Source organism: Canis lupus, chromosome 6 (genome assembly GCF_011100685.1).
Source record: "Canis lupus familiaris isolate Mischka breed German Shepherd chromosome 6, alternate assembly UU_Cfam_GSD_1.0, whole genome shotgun sequence".
Taxonomy (NCBI): domain Eukaryota; kingdom Metazoa; phylum Chordata; class Mammalia; order Carnivora; family Canidae; genus Canis; species Canis lupus.
This window is the reverse complement of record NC_049227.1, coordinates 72,397,736-72,414,744: the sequence shown is the minus strand read 5'-3', so window position 1 is coordinate 72,414,744 and position 17,009 is coordinate 72,397,736. Positions and strand designations below refer to the sequence as shown.

The window sequence follows — 17,009 nt, the reverse complement described above, 5'->3', positions numbered from 1 at the left end:
CAAAAGTAGTTAAAAGGCAATTATAATAATATAAGAAAGAGATAAAGGTGGTTTAAACAAAAAAAATTGAGCTAGATTATGGATAATTTTTTTTTATCATGATGTAATTTATTTTTTTTCGTTATGCAATTTAATATAACAAATTTGAGCTCAAACAAGCTATCCCTTGCAATGAGACCTGCTAGGTATATAGGATTAAATAAGCCATTGCTTACTCTCAAAGCACTTTCCAGTAGTGGCAAAACTATGTAAATACCTAGTTCTAACACAAGGAAGAATGAAGTAAATCTAAACAAAGGTGCAACAAAATTATTTTGTGGAATCACTTAAAACACTTCAAGAAGCATGTATCTTGCGAGTTGGGACTTGAAGAGGGCAGAGGATTTCTACAGGCAGAGAGTAAGAGTTGGTTAATTCCAGTCTGAGAAAACAGTAAGAACAATACCCCGCATCAGGCAAAAGACCTTATCTCAGTTCACTTCTTTAAACCTCTCTGTTCCCTGCATACGTGGTCCAGAGATCAGCCAGAGATTTAAACAGCGTTTATATGCAGATTCTGAGACTCCTTTCCTCAGACCCTTTTCTTCCAGGATCTCCCCTCATTTTCTAGTGCCTGTGGGTGATAAGCAGGATTCTAGGATGGCCCCAAGATCCCAGTCCCCTGGTATCCATGCCAAGAAGGACCCTCTCCCCTTGAATATGGGCAGAACCTACAAATATGATTAAATATTGCTCCAATAATTATGTTTCCTCACATGGCAAAAAGAAAATTATCAGGATAGGCCTGATCCAACCAGATGAGCTCTTTAACAGCAGAGACTATTTCTCCAGTTGGTCACAGAGGAAGAAGAGAAACATGTCCTTGCTGGCTAGGAAGAAAGCAAATGGCCATGCTGTGAACTACTTAGAGGAACCATGTGGCAAGAAACTGTGGGTGTTCTCCAGAAGCTGAGAGTCATCCCTAAACAACTATTGGCAAGAAAACAGGGACCTGAGTCATACAACCACAAGGAAATGAATTCTTCCAATAACTGGTGGGCTTGGAAGAGAACTTGAGCCTCAGATGGGAATCGCAGTGTGAGCTGACACTTTGATTTTTTTAGTCTGGTGAGACCTTGGGCAAAGGACCCAGTTAATTTGCACTCAACTCGTGACCCATGGGAACTGTGAGATAATACATGGCTGTTGTTTTAAACCATTAAATTTGTGATAATTTGTTATAAAACCATAGTAATATACTCTGATTGCCCTGAATTTTGTCCTTGGGTTCTTTAACCAAGCAAACCTGGAGGCTTTCATAAGAATTCTAATTGTTACCTAAGATCTAGGTGGGGCCTCCCCTTAGGGTAAATTTTGTCTAAATAAATAAATAAATAAATAAGATGAAAAACTTACTCCATGCCCCCCCTTTCTTCCAAGTGACTCCCCTCCAGAAGTTTTTGTTCCCTCTCTATTGCCTTTAGGTAGCTGTCTTTTAGGTTTTGTCCAGAGCTTACAATTGCCTGCGGGAAGTTTGATCCACTACAAATGCTACCTGTCCATTCAGATTCTGGATACATTTTGAAGGCATAATGAATATGATTTGTTGGTGGATTAGAAGCAAGAGTATGACAAAGAGAGAAGTCAGAGATTATCCTTTGGTTTTTGGCCTCTGTAAGTGAAAAGATACAGTTGCCATTTGCTGAAACAGGGAAGACTATAAATATAAGAAATTGCATATGTGAGTTTAGAGTTTAAGGGAGTGTTCTGGGCTAGATATAGATATTTAGGAGTTGTTTTTTAAAGCCATGAGACAGAATTAAACCCTCAACAAATTAACTCTAAAGAGAGATGAGAAGAGACCCAAACCCTGAGTCCTGATGCAATCCAGAACTTAAAGACGAAGAGGAAAAATGAAACTAATAGAGGAGACTGAGAAAGAACAAGTGAGAGAGGAGAAAAAACAGTGAGAAGCAGTGACCTCAAATCCAAGAATGTTTCAGGGATGCCTGGGTGGCTCAGCGGATGAGCATCTGCCTTTGGCTCAGGACGTGATCCTGGAGTCCCGGGATGGAGTCCCTCATCGGGCTTCCTGCATGGAGCCTGCTTCTGCCTCTCTCTCTCTTTATGTCTTTCATAAATAAATAAAATCTTTAAAAAAAAATGTTTCAGGCACAAGTGAATGATTATTTGCATTTAATGCAGTGTCAAGGAAGATGAGCTTTGAGATATAAACCTTTGAATTTAGCAATGAGGAGGTAGGCATCTGTATCCTCGAAGAGAGCAGGAGTAGGAGACTGTTACAGGAGAAAGCCTGATTGGGGTGGAGGATACATGGAAGCAGAAAGTAAGAGACTGCAAATGTAAGCGGTTCTTTAGAGCAATTTTGGTGACTAGAGAAAACGCAGCAATACCTTGAGGAAGAAGTGGAGTCGAGAGTTTCATTTTGTTGCTTGTTTTTAAGATGGAAGAATTTATAGCATGATTGTATGTTGACAGGATTAGACAATAGAAAGGGAACATTGGTGATGCAAAAAAGTAGAAGGGAGAATTATTGTTAGAGCAATGCCCTTGAGTACAGTAGCAAGGATGAGTTAGTACACTGTGAAGGAAGTGGCCTCAGAAAGAAAGGCAAAATTCATCCATAGAAATGCAGGTGAGGGCAATTTTGTGGATTTAGACATTGGTGGGTGGTCAATGTAGTAGTGGGAATTAGACGTTTGAAGAAAGAGGAGAAGGTACAAAATAGGTACCTGGAGTGTGAGAGAGTGAGGGAGCCAGAGATGTGTAATAGGCTCTCTAGGCAGTAGTGAGGGTCCACCTGAGGTTAGAGGACCATGATTTTGAAGTACAGCCAGTCAGGGTGGATTTAATCAAGATTGGGATTTTTTTTTCCCAATAGGGTATAAAATGCATGATAAGGCAAGGGAGCCGAGGCTGTATCGAATAGAGTGATAATGATTGCCCATGAAATCTGAACTAAGTAAGGGAGGAAACCAAGGTGAGTAAATAGCAGTGAAAAGATAGTAAGATGAACAGGTGAACCTGTTCTGCTTCCATGAGCTTTCTGCTTCCATGTATCCTCCACCCAAATCATCTCCTGAGTAAGAGATTCAATTATAGAGGACAAACTGAGGCTTGCTGGAGGAGAGGTGAGTGGGGACGGGCTACGTGGGTGATGGGCATTAAGGAGGGCACGTGACATAATGAGCACTGGGTGTTATATGTAAGCGATGAATCACTAAGTTCTCCTCCTGAAACCAATTTTACACTATATGTTAACTAAGTAAAATTTAAATAAGAACTTAAAAGAAAAGAAGAAAAGAAAAGAAAAGAAAAGAAAGAAAAGAAAAGAAAAGAAAAGAAAAGAAAAGAAAAGAAAAGAAAAGAAAGAAAAGATGGTAAGACGAACAAAAAAATAAGGGATATAGATTAGACGATAGGTAGGTAAGTAGATAGATGCAGACTTATGTACATCAATAGAACAATATTAGCATAAACATGGTTTTTAAGGCAGAGTGTTAGATATGTGGAGACTCATTGAATTGTTCTCTAATACTTCAGGGTATATATGAAAATGTTTACAATAAAAAGGTAGCTTTTTTAAAGTGACAAGATGTTTTGTGTGACCAAGGGTCATTGGAGTCAGAAGAAGTAAGCTGGAAAGACGTTAGTAACGGGGCCTAGAGTAGGACCCAGGAGCTACGTGACTACCAGGAAGGTGGAGTGTGGGATCAAGGCAGAAGAGATCGAGGAACCTGGAAGACAGGCCATTATAATGATTAGTTGCATGGATAATAAAAGCACTGAGTAGTGTTAGCACGACAGGGAGCCAAACACTCAGGCCTTCAAAGAATGAGGGACAGTGACTGGTGGGAAACCTTCATAAACTGGTGGTTTTTAGAGAAGCCATTTGGAAGTTGCAACAACAGCAAGGAAGACCCAGAGCTCCTGCTCACCCCATCGCCACCCCCCCCCGCCGACCTAGAGGTACCAGGAATATGCAAGAAAAAACAGATTTCACTTGAGAGGGCTCTGAGGGAAGCAGTGTCCTCAGGGGAGGGCTAGATATTAAGGGAGAAATTGTTCTACTAAGAATCTAAATTAGTTGGTTACTGCACCTGAATGTTAAATTGGGCTCTCCACCTCCTGGCAGTAAAAGTTTCATAAAGGAGAAATGATAGGTTATATAGTCCCTAGGATCTAACAAAAGGAGGCATATAATTTCTTCCAAAGAGAACATTTTCTAAAATTCCCAGCATTTTTTCCATAGATCCGTAATCATCTTTATATCTCTAGCAACTGGAACAAAGTTTGGAATGTGATCAGAATACAACAAATGTTTCTTTAACCAAACTCATCTGACACACAGGTTCATAACCAACAATATCTTTAATGGCAGCTTTTGAATATAAAAAGCTTATCTTAACCCCTAAAAAAGGGCATAGTCATGAGGTTTCCATTGATCTTAGCTTTGAATCTAAGACGGCATTTTCAAAAATGAAGCTAATTATAAAATTTGCCCTAGCAGTTCTTTTCTACAGACACATTGTACAGTATATTACAAGGCACTGAGATAGTTAACAGTTTTTAGTATTCACTTTTATTCTTTCATTTTGAAGAGGAAAACCTGCCATTTAAAAGCATGCAAAGCTAATTAAAGCTTTTCCACTATTTCATTATCTGAATGTAGTTGCAAATTCTGACTTAAAACTCTTATCAGAAGGAGACTCAACATCCCTCCCTGAACAGCAAATGAACATTCAATTAACACTTCAATACAAGTGTATTTTAAATAAAAAATATACTTTATTGTTAATCTCATTCTTTACAAATGCAAATATCCAATTTTAAAATCCAAAGACAGTTGCCTCCCTTTTATTCTTTTGGGGAAAATAAAAGTCTTTTTCTTTATTTACAGGGAAGACCTGAATTTTCTGAAGTTGTTACCAAGTTAGAAGAGTGTCTCTGCAACATTGAGGTAAGAACTTCAGCTTCTGAAATAGGTCCATGAAAAAAATCTTGAATATCCTAGGGTGTTGGGGAATAGATGAGGTGATGCTGGTAGAAAGTAAGTCTGAAGGTCCATAACTTCATTCATCTATTTACCCTGTTCATTAAGTTTCTAGGGTGGACCGACTGAATCGACAGGGGCAAAAGCAAATTCAGCATGAACTCAGACCTCCCAACACATAATCATTAAGCATAGGCAAGCCCAGCTTTAAAAAATTAATATGTAAAAATTTGAAGATACAGTAAATATGTTAGAAAGTAGTTATTTAAATCAATTTTTTTCTATACAAAAGTTCCTACGGTGAGACATAAGTTAACATATTAAGCCACTTTCTATGTTCAATAAGAAAAGGAAATTATCACTGAAATTAGTACATAAATTAATTGGGATGCATTGCTTTTATACCACACATATGTTGCATAAGGTGATATATGTTGGTAATCAGCCTAATGGAATTTTCTTCCCTTAATATCAAGGAGTTGTTTGCTTTAATTTTCTCCCTAATTGCCTTAATTTTCTATACACCTGGTCAGGAGATAGCATTTGAAAATAAGCAAGGAACTAACACGGGAGTACTAATTCAAAAATAATAATATATCCCCAAAGCAAATGAGTGCTGCAAGAGATGGGGGCGGACATCACACATCACAAATACAAGTGCATGTGATGGGAAGGGGCAAAATGGGAAACAGCATCAACCTGAGATTGCATAACTAAATCCCAGAGTGGAACCATCCAATTTTTTCCCCTAAAAACAACAACAACAACAACAAAAATCTCAACTTAGAATCACTAGAACCCAGTTTATTGGGAAAGGGTTCCAGGTCTTCAATTGCAGCCTGCAGCGAATGGCTCTGTCTCATAACTCTTTACTGGAACTTCTAAAAAGGAAGCCTTTTATGTAGGAGGCAGCTTCCGTCTTTGGACATTAAATGTCCATTCACTTCTCTTCAGTCCTGAAACCCACAAAGCAGAGAGAAGTAGTAGTGTATTCAGTGGGGTTTAGCAGCCCCTAATAACAAAAGCATCCGCCAGAGGCCTTGGATGTTGAGAGACCCTTTTAAGGCTTACGTTCCAAGTGTCCTCTCACTTTGAACCTTTGTGTTTCTCAGGGCAAAACTTCTCCAAGCCTGGGGATATATCCAACTAGATGAGAGAGTGGATTCCAGAAACAGAGACAATGGTTGGATCTCCTAAACTAGTGTGGCTTCTTACATTGAGCAAGCCTCTTAGCACAGTCTCTCCCAGTAGAGAAGATGAAACACTCAATGCAAAGAGAACTTGCTGGACTGGGCTGCACTCGATAATGGCCCAGAATCAGCTTTAAGGGGCTTGATTTGTGGAATTCCGTACCTTGGAAGATAAAACGAGAGGACGTGTCTAACAAGAATAAATATAACATCACACACTAGAGGCAAAGAAACAATAGCAAAGATGTCAAATGGTGGAGATATGGTTTAGGAGCATCATGCATGTTAGTAGATAATAAGCTCTTTGGAGTTAGAATGTGAAGTAGCTGTCTTGCTACAAAATAAAAAATGAGTATCATTCCTCTCTATCCTGAGAAGGCCAAACAAAATAGTTCCCAGGTATGTCCTTTTAAAGGGATAATTATAGGGGCGCCTGGGTGGCCCTGTGGTTGAGCATCTGCCTTTGGCTCAGGTAGCGATCCCAGGGTCCTGGGAATGAGTTCCATATGGGGCTCCCCGCGGGGAGAAGCCAACTTCTCCCTCTGCCTATGTCTCTGCATCTCTCATGAATACATAGATAAAATATTTTTTAAAATAAAATAAAGGGATAATTATAACTGAACACATTTTAGGGAAGAGAGACCGGAATGATGAATGGATTGAACATCACATATATGAGAACCAATTAAAGGAACCAGAGTTGCTTGTCCCAGAGAAGAGAAAATTAAGATAAGCCCAAAAGCTGTTTTTTAAACATCTGAAAAATGATCATATGGCAAAGGAATTGGTCTTGTCCTCTAAGGGTCAACAGATGGAAAGGAAATGAAGTGTAATTATGTATGGTTGTTTGTTGTTGTGGTTTTTTTTGTTTTGTTTTTTGGTTTTTGGGTTTTTTTTGTTTTGTTTTGTTTTTTAGGAGAGACAAATTTCTAATTGTCAGAGCTGTCCTAAGATAAATGAACAGGTCTGGAGGCAGTGAGGTCCCCATCCCTGGAGGCTCCCCATCGGCTTGCATAGCCAACTTGAAAAGGAGGCACAGGAGAGATTCAGTCATGGAAGAGTTTGAAGGTTCATTTCAACACTAACATCACATGATTCTCCGAGCTTTACTTAGTAATGTCTTGGCTACTGTAAGGAGCCTAGAATTTGCATGGATTATACTTTTAAACCAAAATCTACTGTCTACCTGTGTTGTGAAATTATAATGTCAAAGCACTAGTGTTCTCAGTTGGGTTGGGTGAAGTTCGTGAACAGCAAGGTCGTCAGAAATTCAAGAAAACTACTCTCCTATTTTTTTTCTTCTTTCTCATTTTCTTCCCTCGTATTCTTCTATTTTCTAACTACACTTAACAATTTGCAACTGTTTTTGAAAACTCTCTCCCAACAACTCTCTTTAGTCCTCATGCTTGCCAGACATTAAAGCATCCCTCATTTTGTAAAATGGATATATTCTTGGGAAAATGTGTAAATTCATTTTACATAAAAGAAATAATTTCATATAAAGGGGATAGTTTTAAGCTACAATTTAAAGGAACTCTGCCACGAATCTCATCGCCGTAGTGAAAAATGTAATCTTTCAACCATTAGATAATCACCTTCTAAATATCTATTTTATGAATCTGATTTGAGCACATCGTGTTTTCTGAAAAATGTGTATAAATTGAATGGGCCAGCTCTCGGCATAGAACTGGCTCAAAAAAGTAAATTAAGCTAGCCATGTATTACCATCCGAGGCCGAGAGGAAAAGCCAGAAGCGAGCTGAGATGAATAGAAATTAAAATAAGAGAAATCCTAGAATAGAAAGTTAAAATAAATCCATACTCTAGTCTATGCCTTAAGCCTGTCAGATTTCTGAAAGGATTGAAGCCACCCTTTCTTCCCTCAGCTGATGTCACCTGCATCAAGTAACAGCAGTGGTTCTCTCTCACCTTCCTCTTCTTCTGACTGCCTGGTGAGCCGGGGAGGGCCTGGCCGGAGCCACGTGGCCGCTTTAAGGAGTCGTTTTGAACTGGAATATGCTCTCAATGAGAGGTCCTGTGCCACCTGGTCCCAAAGGTGAGTGGCAATGTCCCAAAGGTGAGTGGCAATCTTAGCAACAATCTCGTGGTCCAGTTAAATTCCAAAATCCCACCAAGATATTGGCCTGATTTGGTCAGTATCAGTGGGGGACTTACCACCCCCATGGCAAACTTCAAAGCACAAGTTTTTTGCCCATTTTTCTTATAATATTATATTAATATTATGGGGCTAAAAAATAGAACTTTTTTTATTTAAGATCTCTAAGTTTCAAGTAACAGCAATTAACTCTAGCTTAAGTGAGCAACAAAAGGAATTTACTGAAAGTGTTTTGGAGCTATCATATGGAACCCATGGTAGGATGATATAGAAACCAAGAAACAGCTTTGAGGATCTGAGCACCGAAAATTCAGCACACCGAGGGTTACTCTATGACCCTGTAATTTCACTCCTAGGTAAATACCAAAAAAAAAAAAAGTTGAAAACAGGTACTCAAACAAATACTTGTACACATATGTTTATGGCGGCCGTATTCGCAATAGCCAAAAGGTGGAACCAACCCAAATATCCATTAACAGAGGAGCAGATAAACAAAATGTGGTATGCAAGACAATAAAATCTTATCCAGTCGTAAAAAAGGAATGACATCCTGATGCATGCTACAACAGGGATGAACCTGGAGAAAATGCCTTCACCGGAAAGAAGCCAGGCACAAAGATCACACGTTAATGGTCCTACTGATATAAATATCCAGAATAAGTGTGTGGGTCCACTAAGGCGGCCATAACAAGATACCACAGACTGGATGGTTTAGACAGCAGAAATTCGTTTTCTCTCAGTGGAGGCTGAAGATCTGAGATCGGAGGGCCACATGCTCAGGCCCTGGGGGCACTTACAGATGCCCATCTCTCTGGCTCACAGATGGCCTCCTTCTCACTGTACTCTCACATGGCAAAGGTTCTGCAATCGTTTCACCTTTTTTTGTAAAGGCACCAGTCCTGTCAGATCAGGGCTTCACTCTTCTGTCTTCGTTTAACCTTAATTGCCTCCCTAAAGGCCCCTGTCTCCAATACAGTCACATAAGGGCTCAGTGCTTCAACATATGGATTTGGTGGGAGGGGGCCACAACGCAGTCCATAATAGGCAATATGTAAATCCCTTTAAAAAATTTGTTTTTAATTTAAAAGTTAAAGCAGATTGGTAGTTGCCAGAGGCTGGGGAGAGAGAGAAATTAGGAGTAAAGGCTTAATGCATACAGGGTTTTATTTTGGGGTGATGAAAATATTTTGGAAATAGATAGAGGTGGTTGTAAAACACTGTGAATGTACTAAAGGCCACTGAATTGTTGTATGTTTTGTGAACTTTACCTCAAAACAAACAAACAACTTAAGCAGAGGAGTAGTCAGAAAAAGAAAAAAAAAAAAAAGTTCAACATTCTTCCATAGTGAGCTCTACCATTTACATGCCCCCGTTCCCAAAAGACAGTCCAAAGAGACAGTCTCTTTGTCTCTCCGCCTAATTCTAGAGTCTCAAGGAGAGATACGTCAGTTATGTGTTGCCATAATAATTCTCCCTAAAATCCAAAGCAAAATTCAAGGATATGCTATCATGAATATTTATCTGTTGCTCATGTGTCCACGCGCTGGTTATAGGCGGCTTGACTGAGCACGGGTTTTATCCAGGTCTGTCCCAGATGTCTCTCCCTGTCCTGGGGCCAGCAGCTACCTGAGCCCTGTTCTTCTCATGGACGAAGGCTAGGAGCTCAAGAGGACAGGCCCCAACTCCACATGCCCATTTAAAGCCTAGGTTCAAGCTGTACCCCTGACATTCCATGGCCAAGTCACATAGCTGGGTCCAATATCCAACAGGGAGATAAAATATATATCCTCAACCTCTGATGGAAGGACCACAAAGTTACTTGGCAAAGGGCATGGATACAGAAAGCATCATGAATTCGGAATCCATGCAGTCTGCCACGAGAGAGAATGTGGTTGGCCCTTTTTGGATCAAATGGCCACCACTGGTCTAAGCAAATGTGGGGGTCATGTTCCATTAATATAAACATAGCTGCCAGGTCCCCTACTCAGGATGGGGAACAGAAAAGGCAATCACTTATGAACTGGATGGATACCATAGAAAGTACTTACGCAACTCATGGAAATCTGGAAAAAAAAAAAAAAAAACTGGCTTAAAATCTCTATTCTTCCACATGAGCTCCCGAGCGTTTGCATATGAGCTGCTGTACACTCGTACACGCACGTAAATGCCTACACGCTCACTCACACATTCCATCATCACTGTTAAAACTTTTTATCCTGAAAGCAGAGAAAGATTACCTGGAATTAGCGAGATCTTACACCGCACTCAAGTTGCTAGTGTTGCTTTTTTCGTCATAGTCATTATATTCTCAGTCTAACAAAAGAGTTGCACCTGCAGCTACGAAGAGATGGGAACCTGAATCATGAAGCCTTTAATCTATAGAATGTCATAAAATTAAGCATCAGCAGGTTTGATTGATAACCAGGCAAACTGGACACAATTCTTTATTGGATTCCAGTCTCTTATATAATTTCCTAAGAGGCCCAAAGGCCAAGATTAGATGGTACAGTCGCAGCATCTTCTCCTAGTTCCACCTGCGCGTCTTCTTCTTTACTTGTGATTTTTAAAATTAATGCTCTGGTAAGTCAGATTTTGATATTTCCCAAGCACGCTCACCTGAAGTCTGCTTGGAAGCAGAGGTTAAGAGTGTGAGCTGTGGAATCACACCGACCTCAGGTTCAATCTCAGCTTTGCCCTTTACCAGCCCAATGACCTTGGACAAGTTACTTGCGTCTAACACCTAAAATAAAGATAATAATACCAGCTTTTAGGATCACCGTTGAGGGAAGCGGTATCGTCACAGGAGTGAGTGATTGATCAAAAGAGGCCGAGAGACCCCAGCAAAAACTCCAAGTGCCCGTAATGTAGTAGTCACACACCTTACCACGTAATCACAGCTACACTCGAAGCAGGGCCTTCAAGAACCCAGAAAAAGATAAACCACGGCTCACGAAGCTGCCCGAGTGGGGTGGTCCTTCTGATAGCCTCATGACCCCTCACAACGTTCACGGACACCGCGAAGCCTTTATCTCTCTGCTTGGTTCAGGTTTCTCCTAACCATATAGCACATCCCAAGTGTTTGCCGGGGGGGGGGGGGGGGCATCGAGGGCCAGTTTGGTAGTCGTACCACCCCTCCAGCAAGTTCAGTCTCTGAGCTGCTTGAAATCACTCCTATATTGATGAATAAAGCATGTAGCTAAGCAGTAAGAGGCCCTAAGGGAGGGACCATGTGTGTTTTAGTCCCAACCGTACTCCTAGCATGTAGCAGGGCGGCTGGCATTAAGTCGACGTGTAATAAATATTTGTTTCACAGGCAAAGAATCAGGATAAATGGGCTCCATAAATCATAATTATTACTAATTCGGGGCATAAATCGGTGAAAAAGCTTTAGCTATCTTCGCTGTGCTCTCCATGCATGTACCTCCGACTAGCGAGGGCCCCCGCGAGCTGGGCGCTATGTCCGACTCCGGGTAGTCAGCGCAGTGAGGCCGAGCAAGCGGGTGTTCCAATTTGTATAGATGAGGAAATCGAGCCTCAGCAGGAAGAAGTAGCTTTCCCAAGCTTGGGGAGGCAGAGCTGGGCTTCTCACCCAAGACTCCTCTGTGCTTTCTGAATTTCTCTGGCACAGGAGGTGGCACCTTTCAGAGGCTTGGTATATTGTGCCAATACTTGCATTTGCTGGGCTTCTTCTGGAAGCCAGTCAGGGAAAGAATTCCGCTACTTCTCCTTCCACCTGCCTTTTCAGCTTTTAGATAGAAAGACGGAGCCAGTGAGGCCAGAGAGCCACAGGTTCTCAAAGTCAGAGGGTCTAGGGATACAGGAACTGATGGAGCGACTGCAGCAGGGCCATGCGTCTCGCAGCCTGGAAGATGGGCTCACAACGTGCGCCGCACGAACTTTTGCGAGTACCAATGCCCAGGGCCGGTTACACCCAAACCCACGGGGGTGGCAGCCAGACATCAGAAGCTTTTCAAAGTTTCCCAGATAGCTAGCTAGCTAGCTAGCTAGATAGATAGATAGATAGATGATAGATAGATAGATAAATTAGAAATAGAAATAGAAATAAATAGAAATAGAAATAGAAATAGAAATAGAAATAAATAGAAATAGAAATAGAAATAAATAGAAATAGAAATAGAAATAGAAATAAATAGAAATAGAAATAAATAGAAATAGAAATAGAAATAGAAATAAATAGAAATAAATAGAAATAGAAATAAATAGAAATAGAAATAGAAATAGAAATATAGAAATAGAAATAAAGTTTCTGGGATGATTCCAATACACCTCCAAGTCCGAGAAGCATGCTAGAAGGGAATGCTCCCGTGCTCACCTGCCCCTCACTTTGGGGGCCTGGGGTGCAACCGATGGCATACACGGAAGAGAAACGTGAGCCCACAGGTGACACAGCAGCTGTGACCAAAGGATACCATCCTGAAGGCTGATGACCTGTGTGGTGTCTCCAAGAAATCCTTACAACGTGCTAATAACTGCTCATCTAAAAGGCATTTGAACTCGTTAAAAAAAAATCACAGAGGGTGTGACTTTTATTTTAGTCTGGCCTCATGCTTTTAAAAAGAAAAAACGGGAACAAGATTTGGCCTGTGCAAATCCTGCCTCACGTATGCTCCCAATTCTGGGCCTCTCAGCCCTCCCAGTGCCTTAAAAACGGTGCATTCATTTTTCAATTTTTGGTCCTGACCTTCGTAGCCTGTAGTCTCACAATGCATTATTTGATGGGGGTTTTGGTTCTTGTTTATTTGCATCTTTGTTCTCACGATTGCTGTTCTCCTTCATAAAATCAATGTCAAGGTGGGGAGATGTCATGTCACTCTCTCCGCAAAGTGGTAGGGACCCACTAGCTTCCTACTGAAACCACAGATTGTTGAACTGTGAGATTGAGGAAGGCGCTCCTGAAGTCTTGCCTCTTTTAAAATATTTTGTGTCTCTAGATATATTTGGAAAACTAAGCATGTGGCACTTGCTCCTCCCACCGGGTATGAAACCTCTCCCATCTTGTACATGGATTACATCATGTAAATTTAGAAATGACAAAGTGATACACAACCTTTCAGATGCGACAACCAATTAGTGTCTGTGTGGGGCTGGGCTCTGAGAATAGAACGCTATGACCCAGTTAGCTGTCCAGGAGAAGAAACCCAGCGATCCGGTGACTGCAACTGTAAAACAGACACGCTCGGAATTAATTTCTCACATTACGGGAAGGGTCCATCAAAGGGTTCCTTTAAATAGAAAGCTTGCCTAGCGCATTTGGAATGCAATTCAACTTTTAGAAGTTGAATGTAAGTTAAAAAATTTTCATTTACACACAGTTTTTCCGGAATGCAGCAACTGTGGAAGACGATAGCATCCTGGAAACTGAGGTTCCCAGGAAGAATGGAAGAAGAAAAAAAAAAAAAAAAAAGAAAAGGAGAGCAGTTGGGGGGTGAGGATCGTAGCCATTTGCTGTCCTGGAGCAGAATGTTTATCAAGTAGCAGCAAGAGTGTCTCCCTGTCACCCAAGGTCAATACCCCCCTCATGTACCCCCTCTCCCAAGTGCTTCTTTGTACTGAAACTCCCTTAAATGTGCCCTTGTCTTGCGCTCCCTTCTTCATCCCCATTTATTTCTCTTGCCAGCTCCCTGCCATCAGCAGCTTCAACCCCCTGCTTGGGACCACTTTAAACTCCCCCTACCTTGCTTCTCTCGTCTTCATGGGTTTTGTTGTGATTTCACACATCCCCTGGCTCCAGCCTCTCGTTCACACACACGAAGACGCTCACCTTATACACACGCATTCGCAGGCACGCGCACGACTGATCCCCAGTCTGCACGTCCCACCCTGACCTTGACCCTTGTGCTTCCTCTAATTTCTCCCCCATTCTACCTTCCTAATGGCCTTCATCGGCTTACCCCTCTAGTGCCAGCAAATAACCCTCCTTCCGTAGAACTCCAATTCCATCCTTACCCTACTTTAAAACCACCAGTCATTTTCCATTACCTCTAAAATTAAGTGAAGTCATGTCATCGTGGAATCCCAAATGATCAACGGCACATTTTCCAGTTCCACCTCCCCCTGAGCGTCATGGGTCCCAGCGGTTCTAAGCAGAGAGTGATACGGTCATTTCTTCTCTTCTCAAATGAGTGCTGAACTTCCTACAGGGTTTTGGACAATCCCACAAAATACAGAATCACCCTGCACAAGATGACAACAGCATCCCTGGTCGCGCACACTACAGACGAACTACAAGTTCTTCTCTATCCCATACCTACCTCGTGTTTAACTTACTGTTAACCTCTCCCCATATCCTATTTTTTTTTAGCCTTGACACCCTGCCCAATCTTGTCAAAATATTAACAAGCCTTCAGTAATAGCTCCATCAGCTTAATCACTACATCGTGAGGGACCTTTTCTGGAGCCACCCCATCCCCGTCTATACCTTACCAAGGGCCACAGTATTTTGTCCCACTTTATGCACTTATTTTGTCTAATAATTATTTTTTTAAGATTTTTTTTTTCATGAGAGACACAGAGTGAGAGGCCAGAGACACAGGCAGAGGGAAAAGCAGGCTCCCTGCTGGGAACCCCATGCGGGGACTCGATCCCAGGACCCCGGGATCCCGCCCTGGACCGAAGGCAGACGCTCAACCGCTGAGCCACCCAGGTGTCCCATTATTTATCTTTTTATTTCTCCATTAGCTCAGAAGTGCTTCCAGGACAGAAATTGCCTTCTCTTTTGTATTTATGTAGGTGCCTACACTATCTCGTTTATAATTTAACTGTACGTGGTGAATACTAAAAATATTTATTTATAATAAGTCAGAGGAATCATTAGTCGGGCTCTGAACACTGTGCTTTGTCTCTCTGCATTTTAAGTGAGTGAGACTCTGGCGCTCAGAGTTTGCGACCCTACATTCCTATCAGGTCAGATACGTTCTTACCCAAAAATAATGAACCACCAGATAATGTTGCCTCTCTGTCACATGTAGAGCATTAAAAGTCTACCTATTTCTTCTTAATGAACAAAAGATAAAATGGAGGTACCTGAATTTGTGAGGAGAGAAGTGAGTGATGCATTCATTCCCAGCGTGTGAAAGAAAAAAGAGAGATTGCTTTGAGTTGAGGTGGTCAGGAGAGGTCTCAATGAAGAGGCAGATGATGGAGATGCGGTCCAGGTGTAAAGAGAACAGGAGGGACAAACACGAAATAATGATTGCAAACTTTGTTTTCCTTCTTTCCAAAAAAAAATAATAATAATAAAAATTAAAATAAAAAAATTTTAAAAAGACGTCCCTTCCCCAACTGATCTGTAATAGTAATTACTTATTCATCAAGGAGCTGCATTTAGATAGACCTTTTCTCACTATTTCTATTCCATTGAAATATTTGCTTATCCCTATGTAAATAGCACACAATTTTAATTGCAACAGCATTTTATTTTATTTTTTGAAAGAATTTATTTATTTATTTATTTATTTATTTATTTATTTATTAGTGAGTGAGTGAGTGACACAGAAAGAGAGGCAGAGACACAGGCAGAGGGAGAAGCAGGCTCCATGCAGGGAGCCCAATGTGGGACTCGATCCTGCGTCTCCAGGATCACGCCCTGAGCCAAAGGCAGATGCTCATCCACTGAGACATCCAGGCCTCCACGCAGCAGCATTTTTAAAAAGATTTTATGTATGTATCTGAGGGGGGGGCAGGGAAGAGTACAGAGGGAGAGTGGGAGGGAGAAGAAGGCTCCTGCCAACCAGGGAACCCCACGTGGGGCTCAATCCCAGGACCCTGAAATCATAACCTGAGCCAAAGGCAGACACTTAACCGACTGAGCCCCCCGGGCGCCCCCAATAGCATTTTCAAAGTCTTGATCTCTAGGAGGTGATGTCTCATCTTGGCTATTTTTTATTTTTCGTGGCTTTCACTCTTCCATATAGTTTTTATGATCAGCTTGCATTTTCTGCACACACACAAAAAAATAAGATTTTGATTACAGATTTTTTCAAGTTTATTTTTTATTTTTTTAGTAGTCTCTGCAAGCAATGGGAGGTTCAAACTCATAACCCTGAGATCAAGAGTCTCATGCTCTTCTAAATGAGCTAGCCAGGCACCCCAGATTATAGATATTTTAAACTTAAAGATCAATAAGGGAAGATCTGACATCCTTATGATACTGGGTCTCTCCTCTCATGAACTTAGTGCATTTTTGCATTTATTTAAATATTCTTTAATATCTTCTAGTTGGTTTTTATAATTTCTCTGTAAGGTTCTAATATACCTTTTGTCATATTGATTGCTGAAGTAATTTTAATTCATTGCTACTGTATTGTTTTATTCTCTGTAGATTTTTCTTTTTTTTGTCAACCTACCTTTTTATTGTTGTTTTACTTTGGATTTTTTGAATATGCACTGTTTTTCTTTTTTTTATTTCAAAAAGTTGAAATTTTTATTTAAATTCAATTTAATTAACATACAGTATTTATTAGTTTCAGAGGTAATTTAGTGATTCATCAGTTGCATACAATACCCAGTGCTCATCATATCAAGTACCCTCCTTAATGCCCATCACCCAGTTACCCCATCCCCCCACCCACCTCCCTTCCAGCAACCCTCAGTTGGTTTCCTATAGTTAGGAGTCTCTAAAAAAAAAAAAAAAAAACAAAAAAAAAAAAAAAAAAAAACAAAAAAAAAGGTCTCTCTAGCTTGTCTCCTTC

At 40.9% G+C, this 17,009-nt stretch overlaps 1 protein-coding gene across 1 annotated transcript in view; it reads left to right on the top strand.

Moving 5' to 3' along the window:
- The window catches only part of TNNI3K (TNNI3 interacting kinase), a 240,310-nt gene extending 224,787 nt beyond the window's left edge, over positions 1 to 15,523 (top strand). The window contains exons 22-24 of the mRNA XM_038541654.1: positions 4,901 to 4,960; positions 8,069 to 8,238; positions 13,632 to 15,523. Of these exons, the coding sequence (XP_038397582.1) occupies positions 4,901 to 4,960; positions 8,069 to 8,238; positions 13,632 to 13,794 (393 nt within the window). The 3' untranslated portion in view covers positions 13,795 to 15,523. The remainder of the gene's footprint in view (positions 1 to 4,900; positions 4,961 to 8,068; positions 8,239 to 13,631) is intronic.
- Positions 15,524 to 17,009: the final 1,486 nt, after the last annotated feature.